This window comes from Pleurodeles waltl, chromosome 3_1 (assembly GCF_031143425.1).
Source record: "Pleurodeles waltl isolate 20211129_DDA chromosome 3_1, aPleWal1.hap1.20221129, whole genome shotgun sequence".
Lineage (NCBI taxonomy): Eukaryota > Metazoa > Chordata > Amphibia > Caudata > Salamandridae > Pleurodeles > Pleurodeles waltl.
The window spans coordinates 930,667,994-930,680,587 of record NC_090440.1 but is presented as its reverse complement, the minus strand read 5'-3'; the positions used below and the strand labels follow the sequence as shown (position 1 = coordinate 930,680,587).

General features: G+C 40.6%; 1 protein-coding gene across 1 annotated transcript in view; it reads right to left on the bottom strand.

Annotated features, from left to right (window-relative positions):
* RUNX3 (RUNX family transcription factor 3) overlaps positions 1–12,594 on the bottom strand; it is a 167,582-nt gene that overhangs the window by 82,342 nt on the left and 72,646 nt on the right. Inside the window, exon 4 of the mRNA XM_069223929.1 lies at positions 6,996–7,160. Coding sequence (XP_069080030.1) covers positions 6,996–7,160 — 165 coding nt within the window. The remainder of the gene's footprint in view (positions 1–6,995; positions 7,161–12,594) is intronic.

The following is a 12,594-nucleotide window of genomic DNA, read 5'->3' as shown; positions in this document are numbered from 1 at the left end:
ACATTGTGATTATGAACACCTCAGAATATGAACAAGAAATTTTCAGACAACTAGGAGATAGTACTTGTTATGAGAAGATCCTTTCAGACCCTATCCCCGCATTGGCTAATAAAATCAATAAATTCTTACAAGAATGTTTGGATCATTTGCTCTTAAAAGAAGAGGAATATATGTACCTTCGTGTTCATAGACCCAGGAATCCCTGCATTTACATACTGCCAAAAATACATAAGAACTCTACATCCCCGCCTGGTAGGCCCATTGTTTCAGGTATAGGGGGTCCTACAGAGAGACTCTCGGAATATGTCGACATTTTTTTACAGCTATTTGTAAGCAACTTACCATCTTATATTAAGGATACTAAACACATTCTTAGTATATTAACGGACATGACTTGGGAACCAGGAATGACATTAGTTACACTAGATGTTACCTCTTTGTACACCAGTATCAATCACGAGCAAGGAAAGGAAGCATTGCGTCATTTTCTTTACAGGAGACCTGCGAGACTATATGACCACACTACTATGTTAATCAATATGGTGGATCTGATTTTGAACAACAATGTTTTCTTATTTAAAAATGACTGGTACCGCCAGAGACAAGGTGTTGCTATGGGATCTAAATTCTCGCCAGCTTATGCTAATCTCTTTATGGGGTTGTTCGAGCAAAATAAGATCTGGAGTAAAGAGGGCAGTACTTGGATTACGGACATACTCTATTGGGGTAGATATATCGATGATTGCTTGATGATCTTGACAGGTGACTTACAAAAACTTAATGAATTTATAAACTATTTAAACATGAATGATTTTAATATTCATTTCACTTCTGAACATAGTGCGACTAAAATTGCCTTCCTAGATGTGGAACTTTTTTTATTCGTGGTAATAAAATAGAGAGTCGGCTTTACAGAAAAAGTACTTCTTGTAACTCTATTTTACATGCAAAGAGCGCACATCCGGTCCACCAAATCAATTCAATACCTTATGGTGAGATGGTAAGGGCAAGACGAAACTGTAGCCTTGAAGAAGACTTTGAACTATGTATTGAGGATATGAGTAATAGATTTAAGGCACGGGGATATTCTTCTAATGTGATTAATAATGCCCGTACGAGGGCGATGCGTTTAAAAAGATCGGACACACTGTGTCAGAAACCAAGACCTAGAGATAATGCTATTCGATGTATAGTCAATATATACGAAACCAGCTAGGCTGTGTTTGTGGAGGATATAAGAACATTATGAATAAAATTGGACTCTGAGATTAACACGAGGTTGTTGTCAATACACAAAGAAGATTGGATACATTACTAACTTCTAATTATGATTTCATGAGTGCCCTGACATCTGTTTTTTTACTGTTAGTTTCCCTTGAAACATTGGAGGATTAAGGAAGATCCTCTTGCCAGGAGCACCGTGCCATGAATAAATTGTATCATTACTTTGTGGACTTACTGTGAGCGCCCTAATCCTATGATTATCTTCCTTGTTAGCATTATTTTGTTTGCGTCTAATGTGTGTGGTTTGGGGTTGTTAAATGGTTCTAAAGCGGATAAATGTTCTAGGTGATCCTGTTGCTGATAATTGAACAGCTTGTATCGGATATTTGAAATATAAAACCAATAAAAAAAAAAAATAAAAAAAAAATGATGTTTGCGCCTTGTCTAAAGTTTGTGCTGTACATTAGAATTAATATGCCTATTTAACTTCCAAATAATTCCTTGTAGATTATGCTCTACATGCACCTATGGCATGAAAAGTTAAAAATAATTTGTGCACTTTACATCACCCACATACATGTCAAATTTCTTATCTGGCACGATCCACCACTGTGCTATGGTTTAGCTGCACCTCATTTGCACTGCAGTGACACATGGCTAGGGAAAATTCTCTGCTATGTAGGAAAATCCTGTTTTTATATTTTCATAACTAACCCCTACAATTGACTTGTAAGCCTACATGGAAGAGTACTAATATGAACAATAGGAAATAAAACCCAAAAGCTATTTCTCTTTATAGGCCTGGTCAGAACTTTCCCTAAAAGGCCTAGGTGAGATTAACCTCTTAATTTTCCACCTCTGCTTAGGAACTGGCTACATTTCAAAGGTATTCCCTGCTTAGCTTTCAAAATGAAACTTAATGGTGAAATTTGATAACTTAATCAGAAAAGTTACTTTGTAAAAATGCACTATAGGCTGCCTGATCTAGAACTGGCCTACAATCATTTCTGTCACTCATCAAACCCCAAGAGTTGGAATGTATACATGTGACTCAGAGGACAATGGCTTGCCTCTGGGCCCAGGAAAGGCCAATCATGTTAACTGTTGACCACTTAGCAAATATTACCTATCTGAACAAGAGTTGGAAGAGCAACACACACCTTCAGCACCCACATATGACCTGGAGATGCAAAGGAGGGTTTGTTTTATTTATCCCTAGGACTCTGATAAACAGTTAGGCTCCAGCCACAATATGAGGGAAGACAGTTTTAACTGTGTCGGGTAGTAGGGTAGTCAAGAAGCTGAAGACAAGGCTGCTTGGTAGCTGCTGGGGCTGGCCATCTTAAAACAGGGGCTCCTGGGTAATTTTAGAGAGGAAGAGTAAGTTCTGCAAAAAAAAGATTTGAGACTGAGGAAACATTGTTCGGACTTGGTGGCAGAATTCCTCTAATCACTGGCTTTTGTATAGGATGTATCTTGCACCTCCATCACCGTCTGCTCAGAACATTCCTGAACCTGGGAAGGCTACATCTGAAGAAGGTGGCAGCGCTTTCAGAAGAATACTGACTTCTGATTCCTGCTGGAAGAAGAAGTCTCACAGAAGGACTCAAGGACTAAAGGACACTTTAATGAACTGCCCTCCAAGGGCCAAGTGGTTGGCCTCCTATTTACTTTCTTTCGGGGACATAAAAAGCAGAAGGACTCCTGACTCCAAGAGGCCCTAGCTGACTAAAACACACTAGACCCTGCATGAGACCTAGCTAGAGAGATGCATGTTACCCAAAAGCCTGCCTTGCGGAGCTGGGGTGCAGGATTGACCACCAGAAGGTTTCCTACCAGTTGGAGTCTAAGTCTAAAGGTAAAACCTATCACTGGAGCAACCTGCTTGGAGTATCCAACTTCTGCTCCATCACCGTGGGCCTGAAATTGTGCCTAGGCCCACAATCTATAGTGCTTGACTTTTTCTAGGCACTTGTTGAGAATTAAAAATATAAAAAGCCATATCACTTGTTCGCCTTAATTTAATCTGATAATTTTGGTGTCTTTTTGCTCATTAAAGTTTTCTACATTAGGTTGAATGCTCTATTGTCTTTACTTTAAAAATGTTGGTACTGCTTAAACGTAACATGCACTTCTCTGGGTCTTGCTAAGCACAGATTCTCTCAGAACTCAGTTTTGACCTACCCAGAGGGGGTTTATTGAGTTGGCAGGGGTACTGCCTAGCAAATCAATAACCCCAGTTCTAACATGGAACATCTCAACAACTTTTAACCGGAGGCTCTGAGGGAGTGCAAGAGATTCATAGAATAGGCCTGGGTAATTCTTAAATAGTAGAACATTCCTGCCATTCCCAGTGTTTCTTTTGATCTTGGATCAGTTAGAAGTGAGATAAGGTGAGAATGTAAGACCTTATTGTTTTTGATTTTTGCATGCTATTTAATTAATATTTTGGCCCAGGTTCTACATTTAATTGACTATAAAAAATATAAATATTTGTTATCAAAGAAGTTTTCTTAAAGCTTAACTCTGTAGAGGCATAGCAATTGGTTTGTACACAGGCCAGATGAATTTCCTATCATACTGGGAGGCAAGGCAAAGTGTGTTGTTAGAGACAGAATCATACTGAAACTAAAATGATGCCATCATTCCCAAAAGGGAGGAGACAGAGTCTGGTTGTGATGCTCTACATCTGCTTGGTAGAAACTGAAATATGAAGATCTACAGGGACCATCCTTGGAGCTTTGGTGTTGTATCAAGAAATATGTAGACAAGCATTGAAAACCTTTCTTCAGCATGGCTTTCCTTTGTGCTTCTTGGTTAGCCAACTCTCAGAAGTAGCACTCACTATTTCCGTGATTAAGCAAGTCATAAATTGCTGAAACAAGAGACGTTTTAAGGCACGGGCAAAGTGGGCTTTGGCCCAGGGCCCCTGGCTTTCAGGGCCCCCCTGATAGAGCCATCTCTATTCTTCAGAGGGTCTTGCCCTGAGTATCTTGAGTAATTCTTAAATAAATTGTTTTGATTAAGGTTTTTCTTTAATTTATTCTTAATGTGGGTGTTGTGTGAGAGTTTATCATGGACATTTTGCAGAGACATGCTTCCAGAAATGGGAGGGTGTCTCAGAGATTATTTAAAATAGTATTGGTGAGCTGCTGCTTTGTTAAATATTGAAAACACAAGTCACTATCCCTGCATATTAGATATGAACACATTTCAAATTTCCATGAGTGTGCCTGTGCAGTGTCAGTGACCTGGCCAATTAGGGCACGAAAGAGCTGAAATTGGATCATGAATTCAAAGCTGTTGGGAAAAGGGGCTACCAAAATCCGCTTGGCCCAGGGCTAAAAAAATCCATGTGCCTGGCAGAAGCCTGTGCATGTTTTACAAATGCAAATTACAGTTCCTAAAAATGATGGCCCTCATTATAATTCTGTCGGTAATAACCGCCTACCGCCGCGGTGACCTGGTGCTGCTAACACTGGCGGTAGCAATGCCCCTTCCCGTTCCCTACTGGACAATCTCCTCACTGGACAATGTAAGTTGGGCATCCGACAGGGGAGAGGGGTGGGAGGGTGGGGGGTGAGTGTGTGAGTGCGTGTGTGAATGCGTCTGTGTGTGTTGTGTTCTGTGCATGGCGTTATGCATGTGAGTGAATACGTCTGTGTGTGCGTGGTTGTATGCGTGTGAGTGAATGCGTGTAAGAATAGTGAAGTGAGTACGTGTCTGCATGTCAGTGTCTGTGTGTAAGAATGTGTTTGAGTATGTCTGGACCAATGCATTTGTGAATGTGTGTATGGCAGCGAATGAGTGAATGCGTGTATTGGAGGAGGTGGGGGGTGTTTGAATCAGGGGTGGGGGGTTTAATCAGAGGGGGTTGGGGGTGTTTGGATGGAGGGGGGTGAGGGTGTCAGGTGAGTGTGGGGGAGGAGTGGGGAAACCACCTACCAGTGATAGGGAAGGAATTCCCTGTCACTGGTAATGACCTACTGCCATTGTTTTCATGGCGTTGCTAACGCCATGGAAACCATAGCGGTAGACTGGCTCATAATGCCGCCGCTGGTACTCTGTGGGCCACCGGGTCGGAGATTGACATCTCCGGCCCGGCAGCTCATACTACCATTGTGGTATGAGTGGAGAAGTGGCGGGTTGGCACACTCATAATGTGGCGATATGTACCGCCAGGGTCATAATGAGGGCCTATATATTGCCAGATGGAGTACCTTAAAATATGATCAAAACTATCACACTCAATATGAAGTATTAAGCCCTGATTACAGTGAAACTATTTTGGGTGCTGTAAGCTCTTTCTCTTGCATGTAAAGTTCCACGAGAACAAAGATAAGGTGTGTGTAAAATTATAATGTGATCTGCAACCTTTGTGCAATTGATAACATTAACAAACGCTTTCACCCTTGCAAATCTTTGTTTTTCTGGAATGAAAAACATTTCTTTTCAGGAGGATGGGAAGGAGACTTCTCACACAAAAAGTAAATTCATATGGATTTTGTTTTACCACCAAAACTTACTATTAAGAAGTCTTTACCCATACACCATTATCTTGTTGCCAGGTTTCTGAAGTTGGTGCCTCTCATTTGCAAAGTTGTAATGAAAGATACTATGGCCCATATTTAAGTTAGCACTGCCTTAGCATCATTTATTTCACCACTAAAGTGGCGCTAACTGAACTTCATATTTATATTTTGACGCTAGACCCATCTAGCGTCAGAATATAGGAGTTAGCGCCATGTTTAGGAAGCGCCAACCCCCCTTGCATCGAATAGTGCCAATGATATGCAAGGTAACCGTTTCCTTCCTAAAAATGACGCTAGTCCCCCAGTGCCATATTTGCCTCCTGATACTAAAATGACATGCACCTAGGAGGCAGACCTAAAGAATGGTGCTGAGGCCGATTAATGTCAAAGTTTTACGCTTAGTCAGACCAGGCGTTTAAGTGCTGGTAGGCCCATTTCCATGGGAAAACACCATGGAATGGGCACATAGATGCCCACCCTAACACCCAGCATAACCACCACCCACACCACAGGGACACCACTGGAGGAGGGAGCCCTGCCAGGTAAGTGTACGTGTATGTGTGTTGTGTGCTACTGGGGGGCCATTACATGGGGCCCCCTGCCTGGTACTGGGTCTGTGGGGGTTGTCCTGGGGACACTGGTCCCCTGTGGTGGGCATTGGGGTTGTGGTAATGACTCCTGTCTTTTGTTCAGACGCTAGCCAGTCCTTAGCACCATCATGCGTCTTCTTTTAAATATGACGCACGGATGGTACAAGGGAATGCCGTAAGCTTATGCTAAATTTCTTGACGCACAAGTGCGCTAGCGCAGTTGTGCGTCGTTTTCCATAAATATGGGCCTATATCTCTTAAAAACAACAAAGTCTGCCGCCCATTCAATAAGTGTTATTAAACCAGTCCTAAGGTATAAATAGGGGCATTAGTGCAGTTACTTCTTTTCATGGAAAAAGCTTTTACAAGAACAGTAATTCCATTGCCCACAACTTCCATGAAAACAGAGAATATGTTTTACCTTGCCGCACAAGCTACACTATGACTCCTTTGAATTTCCTTCATATTTTTCTCTGAGATTCATGACCTGTGATTGATTGCATTGACCTCTTAAAAGATTATCTACAGATCACCTGGCCTAACGACTGGCCTCAAGATATCTTATGATCCTTTACTGCAGGAGTAAATAATTTCCCATGCCCCATCACTGGGTTTGTCTACAGGTTGTCAATACAACACCTTTGCTTACCTTGTATCTGAGTCTGCGCTTGTGAACTAAAGTGACTTGTGTTGCTCAAGCCTGCTCGAGGATTAGGGGTGGACTGCGTGACCCTCATTGTCTGTCGGAGCCGTTCTAGCTCACTAAAGCGGTCTGGGAAGGTCCGCGCTTGATCTTCGAGCTTTTGACGGTGCCCTGAAATGATAATACAACCCTGGTTAAAATCAGAAAGAAAATGTGTAAAGATAAATCCTAATGTGTGGCAGTACCCAAATATCTGAAAATTGAATCTAAGGTCACTCTAGCAGAGGATAGCATATTGGAACAAATGCGAGATGTGTTGGTTTTCACATGAAAAGAAACACAGTGCAGAAAGGCACACATTAACGTTTGGTCTACATACGTAATAATATTTGAGAATAAACCTATGATTTGAACCCTCATGTCATCATATTTAGGAATATTAGCATTTCAATTCTGTAAGGCATGGATGCCCTGATTTAGAGTTGGGTGATAGTGGCTCTGGCTCTGGAAAGAAAGTCGAATGTGAAGGAGAAATGACTACTTTGTAGGAATAGAATGGCAGAGGGACTTCTCCACCAAATTATCTTTCAGAAAACAAAGGTTTTTAGTTACTATCGCACTGACAATATCTCTAGCAATCAATGGGTAATTTTGATTTTTATTTGTTCACAGTGTGATGAAGGAGGTCAGGAACAGATTCTCTTTTGATAAATGAAATCATGAAATTTCTAGCATTTTTCCAAGACCGCTGAACTTATTTTACAATTCTTAAAACTGATCCAGTCTGCTTCTTGCTCATCATCTGATCCCTCTCTCCTTTCTTAAAGAAGGATTCAGTTTTTGAGCTAGACCCCCATTCAAGAGTCGCCCGATTATTTGTCTTATCAAAGATTATCAGCAGTGAGTGATCCTCGCGTACTACTCTACCTCTAGAATTGAGCTTAGAATTATCTTGAAATAGGCGGAGGGAAAGAGGGGATTAAAAAAAAAATATTTCAACATTGATTGATGCTTTTACAATGGATGAAATTCTTGGACAGAAGCCCTGCAATGCAGTTTTAGTTTTACAAGATGTTAAAGGGCATTGGGTACATCCAAGAACCTTCTCCAATCGGTATAGTGACAGAAAAGCATGGAAAAAAATGTTGTGCTGCATAAATAGTCATGGTAAGTGTATACCGGTAAGTACAGATTTACTATACTTGCTAAACAGATGTGAAGATGAGAGTATTAGATCTATACTTACCTGTGCATCTTTATAAACAGACTTTCAAGCACTCCCAATTCTACTTGCTACTCTCTGCCGATGATGGACAAAAATCAAAAAACAAGAAAGCTATGCTGCAAGCACAGACTGCATTAGCATTGATGGCGCACACTCTTCTACCTGTGCATAATTGAAAGTGTTTGAAAACACTCAAAGGCCCATATTTAAACTTTTTTACCACCGCATTTGCGCCGCTTTTTGATGCAAAAACGGCGTAAATTTACAAAATACAATTGTATTTTGCAAGTTAGTGCTGCTTTTGCGTAAAAAAAGATTCACAGTTTTACCCTCAGAAGGATGGCCGTAATGGTCTAATTTCACTGCAGCTAAGCACTTGCACTCGTGTGAATCTAAGCTTGAAAATACTGCTCAAAGTGGCATAAACGGAAGCCGTGATCCACTTTTGTGAACAAAATTTACCTTGCACTGAATGTTGGCACGACTGCAGCGTTCAAAAACCCATGCTTTGCCCAGAGCCAACCCTCTGCTACTGTAGCTTAAGGGGGTGCCACGAGAAGGGGGCTGTGCTGAAACGGCCTTAGGATTTGGTGCAAAGTCAATCAACTAAAACAGTGTGATCTTGCCTAACTTGAAACCTTCACAATAATTCAAACCATGCACAAACAATGGAAAAGCGGAATAATGTGATAATCCCATGAATTTCAGGTGTAATTTAAGCAAAATTACACATTTGTCATCTCACAGGAATTTGTACTTTAGGTTTTTGTCAAATATAAGTTCCACACGAGAAACCATTGCCGTACCCTTGTTGGCATCATGCCAAGCAGACATTGTTTGCACGAGTGCTAATGATGAAGTCACTCAACTCTCAAGATTTGATTCTGCATACATTTTCATTGCTTGTGCAATGCAGCTCTATATGTTTTCGAACAGTGTTCTGTTGCTTGAACATTAATAAATCTAAGTCAACATATATTAAAAAAATGGTGCATCCTGCATATTTACTATACTTTTACTATACGCTAGCATCCCTTTTTCTTTCTAAGAAGTGTTTTAGGGAACTCGGGTGGTCACATGTACTATTTACTGGTCACAAAATACTGGTCGCAGTTTGTGATTTGTATTTTTTTTGCCACCATCCAGTATTTTTAAGAACTGACCTAATAAGTTGGTTCTCAAACATCTCAATCATAGTAAGTCCGAATCCAACCTTCCTCATGCATCTTAATAAGGTAGATCACAAAACGTGAACCACTATGATTCGTGGCCATTACAGGGATGGTGGCCTGTACGGGTCAGTTGACCACCATGTCTGTGATTGCTTTTAAATAGAGTAAATTTTTTAAGGCAGCTTGTTTTACTTAAAGGAAAACAAGTTATGCGTAAAAAAAAACTGAAAAGCTTTGCATTTTTTTTAAGAGTAGGCAGTGTTCCCATGGAGTACTATCTACTCAGAGAAATATTTTTAGACATTCAAAAGGGTCACTTGTTGACCCCTTCTTGTTTGTGAATGGATTAACACTAACTTTCAGTTGCCCATAAAATATTAATGATTTTCGACCGAATTTCAGTTGCATAACAGTAATGCATACCATAAGTAATTGGTGTTTGAAAGGGATACCTCAAGCATGTCCCTTCCAAATACTAATTAGATATGGTTTCTTTAACCAATTTAGCAATTTGGTAACCTGTTAACAAATCTTTAAATGAGTTTAGCACAATCTAAAAACACATTTAATGGTTGTAAACCGTCCGCGTAGGCTAATTGCAGGGTTTGCGACCAGTAAATGCATTCGAACATCTGCACCCTTGATGCTGAAACATCAAAATATTTTATGACTTTATCTTCAAGCAATGGATATAATGTTACACATCTGCGGTTTGGTAAGCGTGGTCTGGCACACTGACTTCAAAGTCACAGAGTGGTCTCATTCGGGCCTTAGCCTAGCCTGGTTGGTTTCATGGATGCTTGGGTGCTTACTCAGGAGAAAGTTAAATCATGATGAGTCAAGTTCATTTTCTGGACTTGATTTTCAGAGCAGAGAAGCTTCCGATGAGGGCCAATGGGTCGTCTAGTTACAGTGATCTTGTAGAAGTGGATAAAGGGAATGGGATATAGGAGATACAGGCTGGTGTAAATTCCAGCAGAAAAGATTTTTGATCGTTTTTTGTACAGGGTTAAAATTTGTGTTATGAAAGGAAGTGCAGTGTTCCTTGATAAGAAATGCAAAGGCTTATGCATTATTTCCCTCTGCCCTAGCTACTCAAGTAAACCATATACACCACCCAAAGTACTGTTTCTTGTTACACTGAATGCTCTGCAAACATTGTCGGTGGGGTGGGGGGTGTTCTTAATTCAGTGGCACTATCCAAGAGATTTAAAATAAAATTAATCTGCCCAGGGTGTTCTCTCAGGGCACAGATCCTAAGGAAAATAGTCCATGGGAGGGGTCTAATAATTAGATGCAATCCACAAATTATGACAAAGGAGGAGACATTACAAGAAGCGCTCTCATGCCCTTCTAATAATCATCATGTGCAAGGTCTAGATAACAGAAACAACAAATTAACATAATCCAAAGAAATATGAAAACAAAACAGTTTTTGTTTTTACTTTTTATAAATCGCATGCATTGCTATCATATGTCAAAGGAGCAACTGAGCTCGGACATGGCTGAAAGTAACAATATTTCTTAAAAAGACATTTGGGACTTGTAAATTGCATTTTTAGAGAGTAAACAAAATATGTTGGATGTGTTTTGAAACATTAAACTTGCTTTAAATGCATGATGTTTTCCTTCTGGTATTATTTATCTAGCTCCAAAGCACAAAAGTGCTTTACAGTTGCAGTTTATTTCTTAACAGAAAGGTTAATGGCGTAAAGTTCTCTGTTTCTCATATAAGGTTAAAACATATCCTGGTCCTGGGCCTTTCCCACAAATAAAGGGGATGCTCCAAGTGGGTCGGAGATATACAAACACCCCGGCCCCAGGTTACAGGGCTACAGTGTTCATAAATGCAAGCAGCTGCAGTCTCTCAGCCTAGACCTAAGGGGAAGGAGCCCCCTTCTAAAAATAGCGGGGGCGGGCTTTCAATTGCATCCACCCTGACTTGTGTCCTGGGTCCTCTGGCCCTTGTCCTCTGTCAGTGACTGGGGCCTGCTAATCAGGACTCCATGCCAAAGTGCTTGATTTATCCTTTCAATGCAGTCCCTGTTCACACAGGGTTATCATAACATCTAGTTGGCCATCAGACTGCTACTAGAAGGAGTAGAAGAATAATAACCAGTATTCAACCTCTGAATATTAACTGTGTGACATTTTCTAGCCACAGTTCTACAAGATCTGCCAACCCACAGCTAAGCCAGGGCCTTTCATACAAAGTACATAACAGTTAATATACATGATCATTTATAGTTTTATACAACATACACATTAATTTATAGCTTCATACAACATACATATTAGTTTATAGCGTGCAAACAGCAGTAGTTGCAATTTTAATGTCTGGAACCACTGTATATTTTTAAATAAAATGGACAAACATGAAAATAGAATTAAATTATCTCTATTGCAAACATAGTTTAAAGAGGCAAAATGATTTTATTATTTTCCCATGGAATCGACAGAATAATAAAAGCGAAGACCAACAATAAAATACAGGTGCACTCCGTGGTAGGAATCTGCTTTTCTGATGTCAACACCATTCCCGTCACTGGGTGGTCATCCAGGGAAGGACAACGTGAAGATTTTTAAAGCTGTCAAAATTGCAGCTGAGGGATTTGATTATGGGTATCCTCTATAAGAAACCGAGCTTGGTCCTTTAAAACAACTCACTGGATCTGGACACCAAGAAAAGAAGCAGAAGAAAGAAGACCTGTTCTTTTTATGATGATGTATGAGGAGATTGTACTGAAACAGGACAGATGACTTCCTGAGCTGAAGCAGGAGTAAGACTGGTTAGCAGGACTAGTGAAGCAAACTTAACTACAACAGAATTGTGCCACCTCATGAACATGAGCAATGGCAATTAATGAAGAACGTGTTGTCAGGCAGGCACCGGTCACTTGGTTACCTACGGAAAGGTAGCAAGTGAATGCAACTTTAACGCAATGCTGTGCTCCCTGCTCAGCCCCAGCCACGCATCAGGCATAGTCCATCAGTGAATCAGGGATCTGCATGCTTACTGCTCATTCACAGTGTGCACATTGCCAAACTCAGACTTGTGTCAAAGTCCATATGTATCAAGAGCAATTTACATGTGTAAGTGTGCACGCCACACACACTTACACATGTAAATGCAATGCATTCATAACATAATGTATACATGGCACAAATAATTGGCAAATGAGTGGGCATTCCAAGGGATGATGCAGTC